Source organism: Scomber scombrus, chromosome 8 (assembly GCF_963691925.1).
Source record: "Scomber scombrus chromosome 8, fScoSco1.1, whole genome shotgun sequence".
Taxonomy (NCBI): Eukaryota; Metazoa; Chordata; class Actinopteri; order Scombriformes; family Scombridae; genus Scomber; species Scomber scombrus.
The window spans coordinates 21,373,316-21,393,624 of record NC_084977.1 but is presented as its reverse complement, the minus strand read 5'-3'; the positions used below and the strand labels follow the sequence as shown (position 1 = coordinate 21,393,624).

The 20,309-nt window shown below is 37.2% G+C and overlaps 1 protein-coding gene across 1 annotated transcript; it reads left to right on the top strand.

Moving 5' to 3' along the window:
* The first annotated feature begins 2,243 nt into the window (after positions 1-2,243).
* On the top strand, positions 2,244-14,695 carry comp (cartilage oligomeric matrix protein). The gene is made up of 19 exons (XM_062424919.1): positions 2,244-2,310; positions 5,243-5,316; positions 5,802-5,853; positions 6,207-6,355; positions 7,673-7,810; positions 8,651-8,728; positions 9,459-9,611; positions 9,923-10,027; positions 10,358-10,465; positions 10,580-10,739; positions 10,911-11,029; positions 11,701-11,753; positions 11,827-12,020; positions 12,114-12,292; positions 12,756-12,804; positions 13,204-13,400; positions 13,575-13,747; positions 13,918-14,057; positions 14,325-14,695. The coding sequence occupies exons 1-19, from the start codon at positions 2,244-2,246 to the stop codon at positions 14,381-14,383; spliced, it is 2,247 nt and encodes a 748-aa protein (XP_062280903.1). The 3' UTR covers positions 14,384-14,695.
* Positions 14,696-20,309: the final 5,614 nt, after the last annotated feature.

Sequence of the window (20,309 nt, the reverse complement as noted above, 5' to 3'; positions counted from 1 at the left end):
GTCATGAACATCAGATTGTTGATTCCTGGAGTCTCAAGGTTTCAGATGAGGTTCAACAAGAATTTATTTATTTTTCATCAAACTCAAAAAACAAAACAAATGTATTTTGAAACAAATGTTGAACTCAAAATGTCCCTTTAATTAACACATTTATATACAGTGAATCATTAAGTTCTCATTATGTAACATTCAACATGGAAGAGTTGTTCTTAAAGTGTCTTAAAAAGCTGTTGCATCATTTAGAAATATGTATGCTGCAGCAACAAGTCGGTCAGGTTTGATTGAGTGTTTTACTTTCGCTCATTTAATTGACAGGAGACTTCTTCTACCCTCTAAGAAAACCATTGAACACCATTCAATCCAAATGAGAACAAATTAATTTACTATGATCTATTCACTTCCTGCAGGTCACTAAACTGAATGAGAAACATCAGAGATGTTGTGTAATTTCTTCCACTTCAGAGTCTCCAGCATGACAACAGGAATGAGCTGCTGTGTTTGTTTTTCCTGCGTAGGTGCAGAGTGAAGCTTCCCAGCTCCTTTGGGCAAGGAGATAGAGGAGAGAGAGGAAGAGAAATGGAGAGAGAGAGATGAGGAGAGAGAGAGAGGGAGGTGTTGAGAGCTTGTCAAGGTGATCAGGAGCAAAACCTCCACTGCAAGGAATGTGACCAACATCTGTTGTCCCCATTACTGACACACACACACACACACACACACACACACACACACACACACACACACACACACACACACACACACACACACACACACACACACACACACACACACACACACACACACACACACACACACAGAGAGAGAGAGAGAAATCCAACTTAATCATGAAGCAGTAAACAAGGGTTTGCCATAAAATCTATTAACTGATTTTATGTAGTATGTCTCAAGTGTTATTTTCAAATTTTCTCATTCAGATGTATTTTTGCATCTTCAATCTTTTGTGTAGCCGTATGTCATCAACATGAATATGTGAATAATGTTTATACAGCAGTATCCCAAACACAAAGTTTACAGTGTGCTTTAAAACACACATGGATACATCATAAATTGGTAAAATAGGCCTAGATAAATAAATAAATCGAAACATTGTAAGGGACACAGTGTGTACATTTCCTTCACTGAGGGATGATCATGCAACTTAAGTGCTAAAAGTGAGTTTTAATTTGAAGTTAACAACAAAATAATATATAGTATAGTATAAATAGAGATGATTATAATTATTCGTATTCGTATTCGTATTCTTATTCTTATTCTTATTCTTATTCTTATTCTTATTCTTATTCTTATTCTTATTCTTATTCTTATTCTTATTCTTATTCTTATTCATTCTGGCAAAAAGTTAAAATTAGACCAGATTATACTAACAAACCTATAAGCCTCCAGCCCAGCTTACCAAATACACAAACTACCAAACAATTAAACACTGACTGAGAAAGACTATATGTTAATCAATTAATGAATACATAAGTGTATGATATTGCACCACCCACACTTCGATGGTGATGCCAAGAATAGCATGCATGCCCGTATCTTTATTAAAGTGAATAAGTGATGAATAGCCTTCCTGCGTAAATCATACAGTATTTTAGAGATCCCCCAAAATTCCACAAATCATGTTTTCAGGGGAGCTCGTGTCTTGTGGATTGTGTCCCATTCATTATTTCAAGATATTTTGAGTTGTAATATATAAAGACCACTTCGGAATCTAATATCATGGTAACATTACCCTGTTTGTAGAAGTAGCCTATGTGTGGGATTCATCCTGTTTAGGGAGGTAATTTCAGACTGTTTCCTGATGATACTGTTTGGAGAATCTGACATGCTGGTACACTTGTAGAGGTGCACCACACAAAATAAGTAAGATAAATTTAAGATAAGAATACGAAAATGTTCTTGCATTAGGCCCATTATCCCATAAACCATATTAAAATATCCAGAATTTCCATTTAACTAATTATTTTTGGTATGATACATGCTGGAAACACAGATTGCTGCAAGTATTATATATACTTACAGTGTTGTACAATCAAACCTGGACTTCAAAACACTGGTTTGTAGAGTGCAGCACCGGGAGATGGAGATGTAAGCCAAGGAAGGGGGGTTGTTGGTGGTGGGGGTATAAAAACCAAAGCAGGAGAGGTCAGACTCAAAGTTTGCTGGAAGCAGGTTTGCAGGAGGAGCGCTGACACTGAGCTGCAGACCAGAACAGTAGCACAGATTAAATCATGCTGCGGTTTCTGGTGCTGACCTGTGTGCTCTGCTTAGGAGGACACGCTGCCGCAGGACAGAGAGGTGAGCCAAATGTTTGTATTTAAATTCTGCAGCTGGGAAACAATACAATAAAACTTGAATGATTGGAAATTTGGGATTTATTTAAAGTTGGCACTCAGATCTGTTTACATGAATTTATATTTAATATGATATTGTACAATTTGTGTTTTAAATGGACCATGATTCAGTCTACATAGTGTAAATTTGTGAAAATGGAGGAACTGCAGGTGTAAAATGCCAGCTGGATAAGAAAATGAATATACTGAGGTGTGGAACATCACTGAATGAAGCTTTATTATTGTAGAAATGTATTGTATTACAAACTATACATTCTTATTTCTTATTTTTTATAATGTAAATTAGTATTAGACTTATTGAAGGATCAGAAAAGTTAAGGGGACAGAGTTGTATTTCAAAGCAAAACTTGCACACAATGAGGAAAAAACCTCATTGTGAGCATTTTGCCATAGAAAAAAACCTCAGGTCTCATTTACGTTTCTATTAGCAGCCACAGTGATTTATTTCCAGTGTCTTTCCTCTGCTGTGGAATTCATTCAGTAAATAGAGTTGCTACTAATGAGAAGAACACATTTCCTGCGCTTCACGCTCAGGAGACTTCTGCCCTCTTACTGCTCCTCTGGGGGAAGGGGATGTGGTCAGAGTGGTTGTAGGGGGGTCTTTGGGTCACTTGGTACAAACAGCAATGACCACACCTGAGCTCTTTTCTGCTCCGAGATCAGCCTCATCTGGAGGATCTGTACACTGAGACCATATCTGCAGTTGACTTTTGACTGAAGAGAAAGTTTTAGTAAAATCTGAATTAAATTTGTTGCGTTTTTTGGGTAAATCTATTCAAATCCACAATTAAAAGCAAAACCAGGACCAAACCTGGTGCAGAAAGTGATATTAATTCATAAATACATTTTCATGAGTTTTCATTGAGTTTTGTTCAACTGCTATAAACCAGTTGTGCATCTAAACTTTTACATTAGTTGCAGTTTCTTCATCTTAAAATGTGTCCAAGTGATTCACACTGGAATCTGCTGATTAGAGGATATACATATTTTCAGTTTGTTGCCATCAGAGTTCAAAAGGTTTTATCCATAACAAGCCAAAACTGCAATAATCAAACTATAATGAGCCACTCAAGTCACAGGCTGGATTTCTCGAGTCAGTTGCTTGTTTTGCTTTCGTAATAAAATCATTGAAATGTGTATGTGACGTGTTAAAACACGAGACTGTCCTCCCATGAAAAACGAACAAATAGGTGTCATAATATAAGTCGGCCAAAAATAACTTATAATTAAATCTAAGTGATGGATTTGATTGATGTAACTCATACTGCAAACTGCCTCATTCAGAGGCGGTGGGGTGGCGGGTAACCTAACAGCAGAATCTGCCATTTAGAGACCACTGTTCATTTATCATTTATGACTGCGAGTTTCACATTTCCAACTATGACTTGGGACAGTTTAAAAAAAAAGATTTAGTCTGAACACAATGGCTATTATTGTAGACATGACAACAAAAATTGCCTTTACTTGAACGACTTTAACCCACACCACATGTTTCTTACCTTAACAAATTGATAATTTTAACCCAAACCATGATCTTTCCCTAAACCTAACCAGACCTTAGCTACAGCGCTGTCACACATTAAAACCTCATTCATTTAAAAGTTATTTGTAATGCTTGTCCTGCTATTTACTGCGAATAGAGGCGCCAGATTAGAAAATGTGTCTGTGTGTCTTCTGTAGTGCACATGGTCAAACAATCTTTTAGGATATTGTAAAATGTAACAGAAGAGAAGAGTTACATAATGATTAAGTTAGCTAACATCGGCCACCATAAGCAAGTAGTCATACCAGACCACGTCAGGCTGTAGCAGTTTCTTGTTGGATAGCTGACAGATGGTTGAAAGAGGATAATCTGCATCGAAAATCCAGATCATATTCAAAGCTGGGACAGTGTTACACAGCATAGCACCAGGACGCCCATGGAGTTTAGTTCCTGCAAGCTTGGAAAATGATTGTTCCAGTAAATCTTGTATCATGCCATATCTGGAGAACCTATTTTACATCTCTGACTCAAATGAATGCGTGGGAAGAGATTACAAATAAGGCCTGCGGTGCGTGAGGAATGTTAGGTATTAGACTTTTGTATCATACAGGCAATAGATCATGTTGTATAGGAAGACATGTGTAATGTAACCCCTATCCTCCACCACAAGAGGCCAAGGCTATATCTGCTTCTAAGTCACAGACGTTCAGACAACAGGAAGACTGGTGAGGTGCAAAGATGTGTCATGTGACCGGCTGAAAAACAGCAGTTTGTGCTTTAGAGCAAACTTTACAGATGTGTTTGCTCACAGGTGTGCCGCTTCATATTGTACACAAACACATTCAACACACATCCCCCTCTATCATCTCTATCTGCTTTTTTATTCGGTCTGCAACTATTATGGGAACTTTTAAAATGTATTCAGATTGAATCAATTTGTTTCTCTGTTATCACTGTTTTTGTCATTTGGATAAAAAACAACTAAAAATAAATCTTAATGTTTTATTCTGACCACAGTTTTCCATCTGGGAATGAAAATGGAATATTTTTCTTGAACAATACTAAAATGTGGGTTGTTAGTTTTCCACATTGAAACTACAAAGTAACATCCAGCAGTTAACAATAACATCTTTAGACTGAATGTGAAAATACAGGAAATCAGCTTTTAGTTAGTGAAGTGAATATAAAAACGTTTCTACAATATCTAGCAAAAAGCAAATAAAGAATGACCTTAAGTATGTTATGGATTTAAAACATTCAAACTGCATTAATGTTTAAAGTCATTGGCTACAATTGTGTGCTCTTTTTCAATAGGAAGGGATTACAGTACATATGGGTGTATAGTGTATCTCCTTCTGTATTAGTTGTAATGATTGTTTTCTTTTCAATCCAGATGGCGAAATTATTAGTCAGATTAAAATGACAAACCTCGCCCTGGCTGAGATTAAAGAGCTTCTGAAACAGCAGGTAAAAACACCTTCATTTAATATGAAGTCAATGTGTCTCTTCACAAGTGTGTGAGTTTGCAGGTATGTTTGTTCGCACAAAGATCACACTAAGCTGAAAGTTAAATAAGCAACTGATCGTGACAGTTTATTTTTTTTAAGACCTTTGCTGATAAAACTATAATGTTATGTTAAAATCAGGAGCATTTTAAACAGGAGATAAAACTCTTTAAACTTATTTTCAATGTGGATATGAAGTGTTTTAAATTAAACCCTATTTTATTCATGGTGATGATTATAATTATATTTAATAAATGTATTTATTTAACCTATAATTGAACGGTTAATTTAAATGTATTAATTACTTTTGATGTCAGTAGCCATTTCAGCAGTGAGCAAGCGTCCCTTTATACAAACTGAATGGTGGATCAGGCTGATGTGTTGATCCATCAAACAAACTGTATGAGCCAAAAGTAATTTTATTAATCAATTATTTGCTTTTTCTAGGTAAGAGAGATAGTATTCCTGAAGAACACAGTGATGGAGTGTGAAGCCTGCGGTGAGTTCACCAGCAGAACAGAAACCATTGACAGTACACCTATTTATCCACAATACTGAAATTTCAATCACATTTAAATCTAGACAATGAAACTGATTACATGTTGATAATGAAAATACATCTGAATTATGATACTCTTAACTCTTTCTGTAGTTTTTCAGACGTATACAACCTCTATAGTGTCATGAGAAATGATGGGGTAATATTTGATGGAAGTTTACAAACATCACAATTTACTAAGCTACAAAATCCATCAGAACAAATGAAGGGCATAATGATGATATGATGACATAAATCATCACAACAGACATTTCACTGCATTGAAACAGAAAATGATTGATCTCTCTCCTCAGGGATGGGAGGAGTAAAGCCTCGTCCTTCCTGTGTGCCCAACCCCTGCCACCCAGGGGTGAAGTGCATGGAGACACCTCAGGGTGTAAAGTGCGGCCCCTGTCCTGATGGCACGGTGGGCAATGGTACCCACTGCACGGATGTGGACGAGGTACGCAGAGCTGTGATACAATTCAAGATGTTATACTAAAACTCTTCCCATAGAGACTAAGATGAATTATGAGCTACAACACATTAATATATACAGCAATATAACATACTGAGATTAAGTACAGTGAAGTTAAATACATCAAAACTGTGAAGTCAAATCAAACCAGTTCATTTATAGAGCACATTTTAAAACTAGAAGAGACATCATTATAAGGATCATAAAGTTATGAAACTTGTGAAAGCTTTAAAAACATTTTACACTTATACAATATGTTGATACATCACTATAGATACTTTCTTTGTTAAAGGGTTTAGGGTACTAGGATACATTATGATACATTAAGATATAGTATGATGTGATACATCATTCTATAATGTGATATAAACAACAATACAATACAAACCAAAACAGCACACTAGCATTTACAATTTGACAAAGTTCAATAAGATAAGGTAACAAAACAAAACAAGACGTGATTTGGTTCAGTCTGATGCAATAATGCACACAGTATGATTTTAATGAGTCTCATTTAAATTGCATACTTTTTGAATGCCAGTAAATTACAGTGTGGCTGCAAACCAAAACAATGTGTCAAGAGGAGCGGAGCAGGTAGACCCAAATGCAGGACATGACAGAAACAAGGAACCAAAAAATATATTATCCAGGGACAGGACACAGAAGTGCAGGCAGGCCAGACTAAACAGAAAAGAGCAAAATAAACAGATGATCCAACTGGACTGAAATGAAAACCAGGACTAAAATACAAACAGAGTTAATGAGGGAATGGGGAGCAGGTGACTAGACAAGATACAGACAAGGAGCTGATAGGCTTAGGAAAACATTGGGAACAGGGCACAGCTGATGAGGCTAGATGCAGGGCTGTTGTGAAGCACAGGGCCAGAGAATGGACACACAGCAAACAGAAAATCAAAAACCACAGAAAACATATCATAACTATAATAAGCAAAAAACATATGACCACAAGGACTGGACAACAGAAGTGCAACACAGGAAGCCAAAAGAACAAAAACCATGAGTCAATGACACAATGAGCTAAAAGCAGCTAAAACTGCAAAAAGCTGCAGAGCTTGATGTTGCATCAGTACTAATGACCCTTTTATTTCACTGGAAGTCACTTGATCACAGTGTTAAATGTTTACACCCTCACCTCAACCCACAGAGGTGTTTTTAGTTATTGCCTGATGAGATGATTCATTAGATCAGAGTAAAATCTGGGAAATGATCTTCAGTGTTTATACTGAATTTAATAACCTTTAATAACATCCTGATTTGTGTTTGTGTTTTCGTTGTTGGCAGTGTACTGTGATGCCGTGTCACATGGGGGTGCGCTGTATCAACACCTCCCCAGGTTTCCGCTGTGGTTCCTGCCCTGCAGGATACACCGGACCCCAGGTGCAGGGCGTCGGCATCGCCTACGCCACCGCCAACAAACAGGTCAGCAGCACCAATGAATACAAAAAACTTCAAATAACTATCACTAAGTCTACTACTACAGAAGAAGAAACATAAGTATTATCTTAAACTCTTACCTAAATAACAGAAAACAAATGATCATATCAATAGTATAGCTAAACAAAACTGAAGACTCACTTTTTTAAGTCTTAATGTTCCTGCAGACTTATTAATTTTCTTTCTCATGTCATATTCAACACCATCTGGTAAATATTAAACTTGGGAGGATGGTTGAATAACAAGGGATTTTAAAGCTTGAATGTCTTATTTCACTGGCTGATTTTAAACCTTTAATTATATTTCTTAGTGATGTCTATTACTGTTTCTGATGCTGTTTGTGCTTCTGTTTGATTGGCTGTGCTTGTTTTCTTTCTCTCTGCTGCACTTAAGTGCTGCACTTAAGTCTTTTCTATAAAAGATATCTTGATAATAAAGTTAAAGATAAGTAACCTTTGTACTTAAAAGAAATACCAGCATGCTGAATAAAATAAATAAATTAAAACCTTAAATTATCTTCCCACATTTTTATGAGGTTGTGGTTGTTTTTTTGTTTAAAACAAAATTAAATTCTATCTCCTGGCTTCTTGACATGTTTGTCCTTTGCTTCATCAGTAACACCTCCTCACTCTGTCGTTTACATACAGTATGTCAAACAGTGTGCACTGGACTGTTTCAGCACTACCTTAATCATTCATCCAAAACTGACTTCACTCCGTTTCACTTAATTTTTATCTGTTGACCTATCACAACCTTGATATAAAAGTCTTGTAAACCCACTGAAGTGTTTGTTTGTTCTTTATTATTATTTTTGTCCTAACATAGGTGTGCAAGGATATTGATGAGTGTGAAAGCCCCAACAACGGAGGTTGTGTGGAGAACTCAGTCTGCATGAACACCCCAGTGAGTATAACCCATAAAAGAAAGCGTCATAAGTTTTGCAGAATCAAACCACATATTATATTCCTAAAGTGTTATCTGAGGGTCCTCAACACTTTAGGGCTTCAGTGGTCTTTAAGGTCTATAACAAAATACCTAGAGTTAATTATTATTTAACTCTAGTGTTACTTGTTTTTTTCTAACTTTGTATATTTTGATTGTTTGCACCACAATACAAAGGTAAACTCCCTGTATGTGTAAACATATATGGCAATAAACTGGTATGTGGTTTTGTTGGTAAGGCATGATAGATTGTGCAACAGATGTATGGAAAATCACAGCATTGAAAGGATATGCAAGCAAAGAAAAGTCATCAACTCTGTGCTGCGCTCATGTTTTAAAAATGTAGAAAAGCCAAAAAACAAGCATAAAAGGATTTTCATCACTTGGTTTGTAGAGATGCTTCACAGTAGAAGTCACAGTTTTGGTCCCTCACTGTGTAATCTAGCACCACTGATTTGGACTCAAAACCAAACAGTTTTCAACTTTTCTTTAGAACAATCCAATTTGCTCCATGTATAGAGGCCTTTTTACTACAATGAAGTCTTGTGATTTGCATTAAATTCAATGGAAAATCCCAAATCCCTCCTGAAATTCAGTTCTGCCTTATGAAGCTCTTTTGCAATTATATTAATTTAGGAACGTAGACTGACACTTGCCCTTAATACTAATGATAGATTTGATGTCTCGTCAGGGCTCTTTCAGGTGTGGTCCATGTAAGCCGGGCTATGTTGGTGATCAGAGACGTGGCTGTAAGCCTGAGAGAGCTTGTGGGAACGGCCAAGCAAACCCCTGCCACGCCAGTGCCGAGTGCATCGTCCATCGAGAAGGAACCATTGAATGCCAAGTGAGCAAAATCTACTTCTTGTCCTTCCTTGTCCTTAGTTCAGATTTCTTCAAGGTTTTTCTGCATGAGAGAATCAGATAAAGATTTATGGCTACGGTTGTACAAACTCTTTTAACATACTGCATGATGAAGATGTTTAATCATTTTTTTTTAAACGCTTTGAAACATGCTCTGCATGCTCATGCCAGATGTAAAGTCAAAGGTCTGTTTGAGCACTTAAGCTCCTCAGATACTATATGCAGAGCATGACAGAACCAACACAAACAGACAGTTCTTATGTACAGTACATAAAACATTTTCCATCCTTCCAGTGTGGAGTCGGGTGGGCTGGAAACGGCTACCTCTGCGGCCCTGACATTGACATCGATGGTTTCCCCGATGAGAGACTGGCCTGTCCTGAGAGGAACTGCGCCAAGGTGAGTTTCCTTTCTGTCCATGAGAATTCTTTGAAAATTAATGACACAGAAAGATAAAAAGAAAGAAGAAGTCATCTGCAAAGAATAACATAAATATTTTATAGATGGTTATAGACTGTATACTTACATGGTGAGGCTTGGACGTTTTTATGCCATATCTTGTAAGAAACCAATTCAATTGTCAAGGAACACTGAAATTCAAAACTGAATCCAAGACGGACGAAATACTTTTTAGTTTCAGCCAGTAATCTCGCTACATTAACTGTATCGTACCTCGTTTTTGATTTACCCTTTTTCTAAACTACTTTAATAACAAGTGCTTTTTTTCAGGATAATTGTCTCACTGTGCCAAACTCTGGTCAAGAAGATGCTGACGGTGATGGAATTGGAGATGCCTGTGATGAGGATGCAGATGGGGACGGGATCCTCAACACACAGGTTCATGCACACAGGAATTTAACATGAAAAAATTTGAAACAAATGAATAGATGTACGAATAGAAAGCCTACAAGCATGTATTTTAACTTCACTACAAGTAAAACCTCTCTACAGGATAATTGTGTGCTGGTGCCCAACGTGGACCAGAGGAACATTGATGAGGATGACTTCGGCGATGCCTGCGACAACTGCCGTGCTGTCAAAAACAGCGATCAAAAGGACACAGATGTGGACAAATTTGGTGATGAGTGTGATGACGACATCGATGGGGATGGTTAGTATTCTACACCATTTAGTTATTAGACTTATTGACGCATACTGAAAAACCAAATCAGTAACACTGAAGTTATGACTGCAACATTTTTTGAGGCATCCATACATTTATAAAACAATTTCTGAATAAAATCAACTGTATTTTAAACATTGATGGCTGCTTTAATCTCAGGAATTCCCAATCACTTGGATAACTGCAAAAAGGTTCCCAACACTGACCAGAAAGATCGCGATGGGGACAAAGTGGGAGACGCCTGCGACAGCTGTCCATATGTTCCCAACCCTGACCAGGTCAGAAATCTCTTTAATAAGTACATAACAGGTGTAAGTTGCCTCAAGGTATGTAAAGTTTGTAGTAATGTTGAGGTTAAATGAGTTGTTTAGACATAATGCTGAGAACTACAGATGGTGAAAATATGATATGGAAAGCAAAGTTGTAAATACATGGAGGAGTGTCCAAGTGACATTTTCAAAGTATTTATCACTAAGAATGTTGACCAATGACATTGCACAAGAAGTCTCAAGAGCAACTTCAAACCAGACATTTTTACTGACCTCCAGTGGTTTAATAGAGTTGTGAGAGATATTTCTGATGCCCCTGATGCCGAAAGTAAAACTCATTCATTTGACCGTTAACGTGACTCACAGCTGGAGCTCTTCTACGGCTTGGATCAACATTAAACTCTCCTGCTTAAATCATTAGTGCAACAGATGAACTGCGTTGGAAAATATCTGGTTCTTTGATAACAAACTGCAACCCCTAGGTGTATTTTGCCAACTATCCAATCGCTGAGCTTTATTTTGTGTTATGTGTTCAGCTATAGCTAAAGATTACACTGTTGAACAACCTGCAGTTTAAATTAGTTCACTTTTAAACGTGTCAATTGTTGGTGAATTCAGAAACTACTCTGGTTTACTGTTGCATTTAGTTATATGCTAACAATAACTGTCATGTCTTTCAGATGGATGCGGACAACGACTTGATTGGAGACCCTTGTGACACCAACAAGGACAGGTATCGTGTGACCTAATTACCCACATCACATATCGTTAGTATCTGTGTAGTGATGAAAATCTCTCTTGCCCAGCGATGGAGATGGTCACCAAGACTCTCGAGACAACTGCCCAGCAGTCATCAACAGCTCCCAGCTGGACACTGACAAGGACGGCAAGGGAGACGAGTGTGATGATGACGATGACAATGATGGCATCCCAGACCTGCTGCCACCTGGTCCTGATAACTGCCGTCTGATCCCCAACCCTCTGCAGGAGGACTCTGATGGTGAGTAATGCTCCAGGTGTGTTTAAAGTAGAACATTTCTTACATCCAGTAAATAATGAAAACGTACATCTGTCCATCCACCTGTCCTCCCAGGCGATGGTGTGGGTAATGTTTGTGAGAGGGATTTCGACAATGACACAATCATCGACACCATAGACGCTTGTCCTGAAAACGCTGAGGTCACCCTCACCGACTTCAGGGAGTATCAGACCGTTGTTTTAGATCCGGAGGGAGATGCGCAGATCGATCCCAACTGGGTGGTGCTGAACCAGGTTGAGTGACTTATCTTTCCTCATTTTTTCCCCACTGTTTTGTTGTTTCATAAACTACAGTGATTTGCTTTCTTACTCAGAGTTATCAGTTTCATATCTTCCTGTTAAAGCCACAGCCAAAAAAAGTGTGGCACATTACCTTCCACATCATAACATATATTAAACAAACAAGATATAATGTGTTTATGTTTATTTATGGCAGGCCTTTTGAGCAAATACTGTCTTAGAAACGTTATTTGCTTAAATGACCTTCCATACACAAGCTTTGGAGGTGCTGGTAGACAAATTAAGAGAAAGCATACTTCACAAATATTGTTATACAGTTATATTATTATTATTACATTGAATATGGTTGCCTCCAATTAATGAGGTATTTGATGTATTAATTAATGACAGATTCAAAAAACACAACATCTTCTAATTCTGATAAAATATCCCAAAAATCAACATTTTTTTTCTGCAGGGAAGAGAGATAGTCCAGACGATGAATAGTGATCCTGGATTGGCTGTTGGTAAGAACATCTGCTATTAAAACCTTTTTAAAGAGCATCTCCTTAAAATGTGCGACATAGTTAAAGAATTTGTAACTGAAGTGTAAAAAATGTTGGGTAAATGCTCAATTTGTATCCCATGTTGTCAACTGGTTGCCAGACTGATATATCTGAATTTTGAATGCTGACATTGATGGAAATGTATGTTTGAGATAAATTATTATAATCTCAACTTGTAGGGATAAGTATTATTGGGAAATCCTTTGGTGAGCTTTCCCCACAAATTCAGTCCACATTGAACTTAACACAAAATATCAGTGGGGCAAATTTGCATGTTGTTCAGTTTCTATAATTTCGTCATTAAAGCAACACTTCCAGGTTTTTTCCAGTGAAACCTGTGTGCAATGTTTTCTCCATCAGGTTACACTGCTTTCAGTGGCGTGGATTTTGAAGGAACATTTCATGTGAACACGGTAACGGATGACGACTACGCAGGATTCATCTTTGGGTACCAGGACAGCTCCAGTTTCTATGTGGTGATGTGGAAGCAGGTGGAACAGATCTACTGGCAGGCAAACCCGTTCAGAGCTGTAGCAGAACCCGGTATCCAGCTGAAGGTAATCCACTGGTCATCGATGTGAACATTGAAACAGTGAAAATACAATATGTTATGTTTTTCTTTAAGTACTAAGCTGTTTTGAAGATTACACAAAGATATTGAAATTGCCATGACTCATATAATTTGAAAAGCAAAGAGACTCAGATTTCTTGTCCTTCATGGTTGTAAAAAGGCTGTCAAGTCAAACACTGGTCCAGGTGAGAACCTGAGGAACGCCCTGTGGCACACCGGTGACACAAGTGACCAGGTGAAGCTGCTGTGGAAAGATGCTCGCAATGTTGGCTGGAAGGACAAGACGTCCTATCGCTGGTTCCTGCAGCACAGACCTGCTGATGGCTACATAAGGTACTGACTCAGTTAAAGGAATATTCGGTCACTTTAGGAATTACAGTAGCATTGAATTGTTTTGTGGAATGACGCAGAAGTAGCCGCTCCACATGTCTTGTTCACAAATTTTCCCACAAGTGTTGAATCCACTCTTTACAGTGTGATGTCACTATTCTGTCGGTGTGCAGGGTTCGTTTTTATGAGGGCCCTCAGATGGTGGCAGACACAGGTGTCATCATAGACACTACGATGAGAGGAGGCAGACTGGGAGTCTTCTGCTTCTCTCAGGAGAACATCATCTGGGCCAACCTACGTTTCCGATGCAACGGTGAGTGACACATCTGACTTTACCTTCAAGTACTACTAAGAGACATAATTGTAAATCACTTATTAAGAAGTTAGACCTTTTTTTTTTAAATTGGAGAAGACATCTTAACAACTTACTGAAAAAATACAATTATAAGAGGACTTTTATCAATTTGGATGAAATGTATTTTTGTACTCATTGGAAATACAGTATAAATATAAAATAAATGCTCGTTGTTGACTGCTCAGACTGTAAACTACACTGATTGCTTTGTGTGTCTCTCTCTAGACACTATTCCCGAGGACTTTGACAGCTACAGAGCTCAGCAGGTCCAGCTGGTGGGCTGATGAGAACAAATGACCGCAGGGAATTTCTGGGAACACTTTCCAACGCACAACTGGGTGTCAGAAAGATCATCACTATGTAAACGTTTAGGTCTCTGAAACATCTCCTGTAAAATCCTAACAGAAGAGGAAACTCCACAGCTGTAAAACTTTTCAGAGGGAACCGTTTATAGAATAAGTATAGTTTTAATTGTTTAGCTGTTACAGAACAGAAATGTCTTAAATAATGTTACGGAATACTGTCCAATCTGTGTTTCAATTTATACTTTCTGAAAGAAGAACTATTGCAAAGATTTAACTGTTACTTATGAATAAATGTGGATTTTGTTAAATTATGTGGATGAATCTGCCAAATTTGATCATGCATATTCACAAATATTGAATATTACTCAGCAATGATGAAGTGTTAAAGAGGTAGCTTTAACTTGCAACATGTCAGATGGATCAACTGCAGTGAAATAATCATCTAAACTTGTCAATTGTTATTGATAATAAGGTAATTTGATAATATTATGCTAATGGTACTACTCTATCACAAACTAATTACACTATAAAAAGGTCAAACATTTGACTTTAAGTAACAGACATGATTTTTTTTTTTTTTAAACTCAACAGCTTTTAGTGGAAATCAACATTCTGAACATTTCACAAGCATGCACATATCCAAAATAATCTTTAAATTTGCATTTGGAAATACAGATTACAAAATAGAAACAATAGAGAAGACAGTATACAACAGGATTGAAACATCATGCATGTCCACAGCAACACGCTGCGATGTTGTAAAATGACACTGGATGGTTTTAAATCGGCATATTCTTCAAATCAAGACTGTGCAGAGAAAAAATCTGTCTTCCACATTCAATTTAATTGACATTTTTCTTTCATTTTATAAACAAATGGTCACATAAGGAGAACCACATGGCAACAAATAGATAACTACAGATTATTTACTACGACTTACAGGACAACAGTGATATAATGCTATTCTCACTATAAGCTTTAAAGTATAACTTAAACTGTGTTTTCCAGAGCCTTTTACATGTTTCAATGACTTGTAATTTAGAAAACCTCATGTTATTAAAGGGACATTTTATTCAGACCTAAAACACTCTGGGAACAAGCAATAAAGACAGAGCGCCTACTCTTTCCATTTATTCTGGGACTAACAAATATAATTTTAAACACAGGACTCCTGTTTGAGATTCACTCATCTGCTTTTTCAGTTTGAGACAGAATTTGGCTTTATTGCTTCATAAACACAATATGAATGTTTGCTGTGCTTACAAAGTAATGCGAAAGTGGTGTCTCAAACTAAAAACATGCAGATGAGTCAGAATAAATGACGTTGAATATTTACTTTGATCTGATCTGTCCAGCTCCTCTGTTTAAAAAATGGACTTCTAACTGTTCATAAGCCAGAAACATTTTCTATTATCAGTGTTCAGCCTCATCAAATTTAGTGATATTATTTTTCCCACCGATAAAAGTCTGGCAAAGGCATTCACTTTCAACTCTGGTGAACAAAGTTAAATTTTTTTAAAACCCTAGTAACTGCCTTTAAAAAAAAATTCCTGACTTTAATCGGAGTTGTATTAGCTGCCTAACTTTAACTCTAACCTCTACCAATGTTAGTTTCTGTGAGTGAACTTTAAGTGACAAATAAAAATTGCATCTCCTACCCTTTTCACACATTAAAAGGGACCTATTATGCTTACTCCAGCCCTATAATTTTATTGTGACTCCACTAGAGCAACTTCGCATAATTTACAGTTCAAAAAACGGTCAAGTCAAAACAACAAAATATGTAGATACTTGGAGCTCTTTGTTCAGCATATCAGTTAGAAATAATGCAGGGAGGAATAGTACAAGGAAAAACAACCACTGTGATGATTATGTTTGATGAAGAGCTACAGACGACCAACACACCTCCAGCTTATTTTACTTTGCAGTGCTGTGTAATGGAAAAACACAACGTGACACTTCAAACCGAGTTATGGTTCAATGTGACTACCCAAAACGATGGAAAAATGACAATGTTAGTAGAGTGGAGCACTGAACTTCTGCGATTTGTGTCAAGCAGATGACAATATAAGGAAAACCATTACAAACTGACACTGGCTGAAGCTGAGAGTAGGAAAAAAATCTGTGGAAATCGGATGTTCAGAGCAATCTGAAGCCAGTGCTTTTTGCTCACGGTGGTTACTTTACATAAGTTTACCTCATTATTTATACGTTGGCCACGTTTAATGTGAACATCCGACACTGTAACATTATGTATATGACTGAAAATAAGGAAAAGCATAATAGGTCCCTTTTAATTTTTTAAATTTGAGAACACACCAAGAAAGAACAATGTGAGCTTTAATGCACATCCATTAAAATAAAAATATGTTAAACTACTCGTCTCCAGTACACCAATGTTTTCTGCAGTCATAAAGGTTTAGTAGATTAAGTATGATGGTGCACTGGAAAAGAGTTGTGTGACATGTGTTCATTTTGATGGATGATCGTGTAATCTTCATTTTAGAGTTTGGGCTAATGTTATAAAGTGAGCACTGTACAGTATTCCTGCAGTGGCAATAAGTGAAGTCAAAGTCAAGATGCAAACTGCTTCACACAAGTATTTTTAAGGTTGCGACTAACTACTAAGGACAACCAAGTATCATTCCATGTGTGTATTAACCCTTACACACTCAAACTTGATGCATTTTTCATGTAGGGGGAAAATTGACCAACAAAAAAATACATTCTGAGCGCCGTTCTTTTCCAACACAAGAGCGCAAGCTGCACTGAATTAAGCCCTTTCTAGTTTTGCATCCCCTAAAATCTTCACAGATAAAAAACAAGACAAGCCAAAATATAGTTTACAAAGGAAAATAGAGAGTTCATCTTTTTCTTTGACATGAAAATATCTCCGAAGTATACATCTCGTGTGAAACAGTCAGCATTCCAATTGGGTAAAACAGTCCCTGTTCAAAAGCCAGGAAGTAACAAATAAAGTGCGAAGCAACTAGTGGACTAAACATTGCACAAAAACAGGAAAAAAACCAAACAACACAAACACACACACACCAAATAAAAAAAAATACATAAAAAACCCCAAACAGGATTACACTTTACCCCAGTCCAAAACCTGACATGATAGGCCACAACAGAAGAAAACAGTCATATCTGATGTCATAAAACACACTCCACTTGAGCATAGCTAGATCAAAGTCTTATACATAACATGGGATAAGAGTCTGCCCAATGTGTCTATCATGTCATGCAGTTGACTGTGTAATGCAGAAGCGTCAGAAGATTCAAGTCCACATATGCAAACGATCAGTGCACGTGCCAATCTGCCATCTTTGCAAGACAGAGCGGAGGGGCCATGGGTTCTTTTCGTACAAGAATCAACTGTTTGAACTTGTATGCTGTGAGATGCTACAGTAGGAAGAGAAAGAGTGGAACAAGCAACAGTCTAATTCCTCAGGTCGGGGGGGTGAGAAGGGACGACTGAAGAGCAGAGAGAGTGAGAGAGAGAAAAGTCTGGTCTGACTGTGACGGCACCAAACACTCCAACCATCAGGTCATTTGGTAACTGCCACACTGCCGCAGAAAATACATTCTTTTATCATTCTTGAAGAAGCATTATACAGAGATGGAGGTAACAGAGTCACTTAACAAGAAACTGTCGCACAGAAGAAACCCAGACATGCATCCTTTTTTAGACTTGGTGGTAGCATTATGTTACACAAATCAAACCTGCGCAGCTATAGAAGGCCTTCGTTAAGAGGTTTTGACTGTCAGTTTAGTCATGCATTTTGTTTTTAGCTATTGCGTATGTACAAGGTCAGTGTGAACGACTAGTATTCAGCATGATGAAGGAATAAAAGGAAACTACAGGAAAGCTCAAATCCCCAGTGTTACTGGGGATTCAACAGTGAAGTTTGGCTCAAACACAAAGCGTATATTTTTAGGAATGAAAACCTTTGGAAACATGTAATATGCAGAGAATGCTTTCTATACATTTGTTTCAGACACTTAAAAAGGAAAAATCCAACTTAAGAGGAACAAAATCACCCTAGTATCTCACATTTCTCAAATGTTTCAATGATCCAAAAAACATACAAAGTAAATCATGGTTGACTTGAATCCCTCAGAATTTGAGGAAAAGGGGCTTATTTCTAGAGCAGTCAGTTTTGCACTGATGTTCAACAGTCACATAGAAAGAAAGATGTGTTATGGTGGAGAAAAGAAATCTGTAAAATTTACAAAATCACCAACTGAAGTAAAAGGCAACAAGTCAGGGGAAGAGATTCACAAAAACAAAACAAATGAACAAACAAAAAAAATAACCAGAAAATATTTAAAAAATGACACTTTTATGACACAAGTATAACTGGATTTATGCTTCTCAGCTGACGTTCCTCTGATCTTCAGTAAAGCGTACGATTTCACTCGTTGATTGTCAAAGCACCACTGCAACACTAGATTAGACATTACAAGTATGTGTATTATTGTGTTATTCACTCAGTAATATTGAGATTACACTCTACAGCTGACACTGTCAATTTATTAATCAGCAACTATATTGATTATCATCGTTTCAGCCATTTTTCGAGCAAAAATGCCAAACACACTCAAGTTTCAGCATCTAAAATTTGAGAATTTGCTGCTTTTTTGTCATATGTGATAGTAAATGAATATTCTAGGGTTTTTTGACTATTGGTCAGATAAAATAAGAAACTTGAAGCCCCCTATATCTCTATGATAGAGAGCAGCAAAGAGAAAGTTTGCAAGTGAAATGGCTTCTCTAGATCACAATATACATTTGTCCAGCCTTATTGAAAAGATGATTACTGATCTTTTCTTCAAATTACTGAAAGAGGTGAAAACACAAGCTGATGTGTATTTACAGTTTTGACGAGATAAATGTCAGACTTGGCGGTAAAAAAACCCTCCACACCAATAAACACGCTGCCGCAGAAGTATAAATCCAGCTCCTGAAATGTGTTGAACAGCGTAAAAGGACACAAAGGTGGATTTTTCCTTTAAGCTTTGTGGGGGTTTTTTTTGTCTCATTTGCATAGGAATCACAGACCTGTTGAAGGCAAAGAAAACCTTTGATGGAGATGTGCAGCAGACGATGAACACTTAAATGGAAACAAATGGTACAACTGTAGAGGTGTGCAGTAAACCAAACGTGATTCCTTTTCGTGGGGGTCGGGACCTCTTCCCAACAGCGCTTTAGTCAAGTAAATGATGAGCACGTCTGTACACAAACATTACAATATACCAAACATGATCCCACAGACTGACACACAACTCTCAGGGAAACTCTGACAAAAGGCCACGGCAGAAGTCACTGTGTTTTCACAGTTTAAACATTTGAGCCAATTTGTTCTGAACATTTTGGCAAAATAGTTACCACAGGGATCTTGTCATGGATGTAGTGCAAGATGATATCCGTGTAGAAATTTTCAGATAAAACTTTTGTAAACACTTTTCAGTTGAAAAGGCGTAAACAATTTTAGTCTCTACTACATCCCTGATTGTTTTTGTGACCATTTGTGTTGTTTACAACACTGAATGAATGGGGCAGATCAGATACAATACTTTAAACATATAAATACACTCTTAAATATAACTTTCATATACTTCATCTAGTTAAATAAATTAAGTCAACAGAAATTCTACAATAAAGTCTCAATATATTGATGAAGTTTCAAATTTAAATTATATGAAAACATCCACTTAGAGGCTTTGCTACCCTTCAATATGCTATAATCAACCATTAATCTGATTCCTTTGTATGGTGCTCACTGAGGATTCCTGTGTCAAAAGTCAACAGCGTTTTTGTGAGAGCTTCCCTGTTTAGGAGCAAAAAGCCTCCCCATATTTGCACTCCTTCTCGAATACTTTAAACCCATCCTTTGAAGTT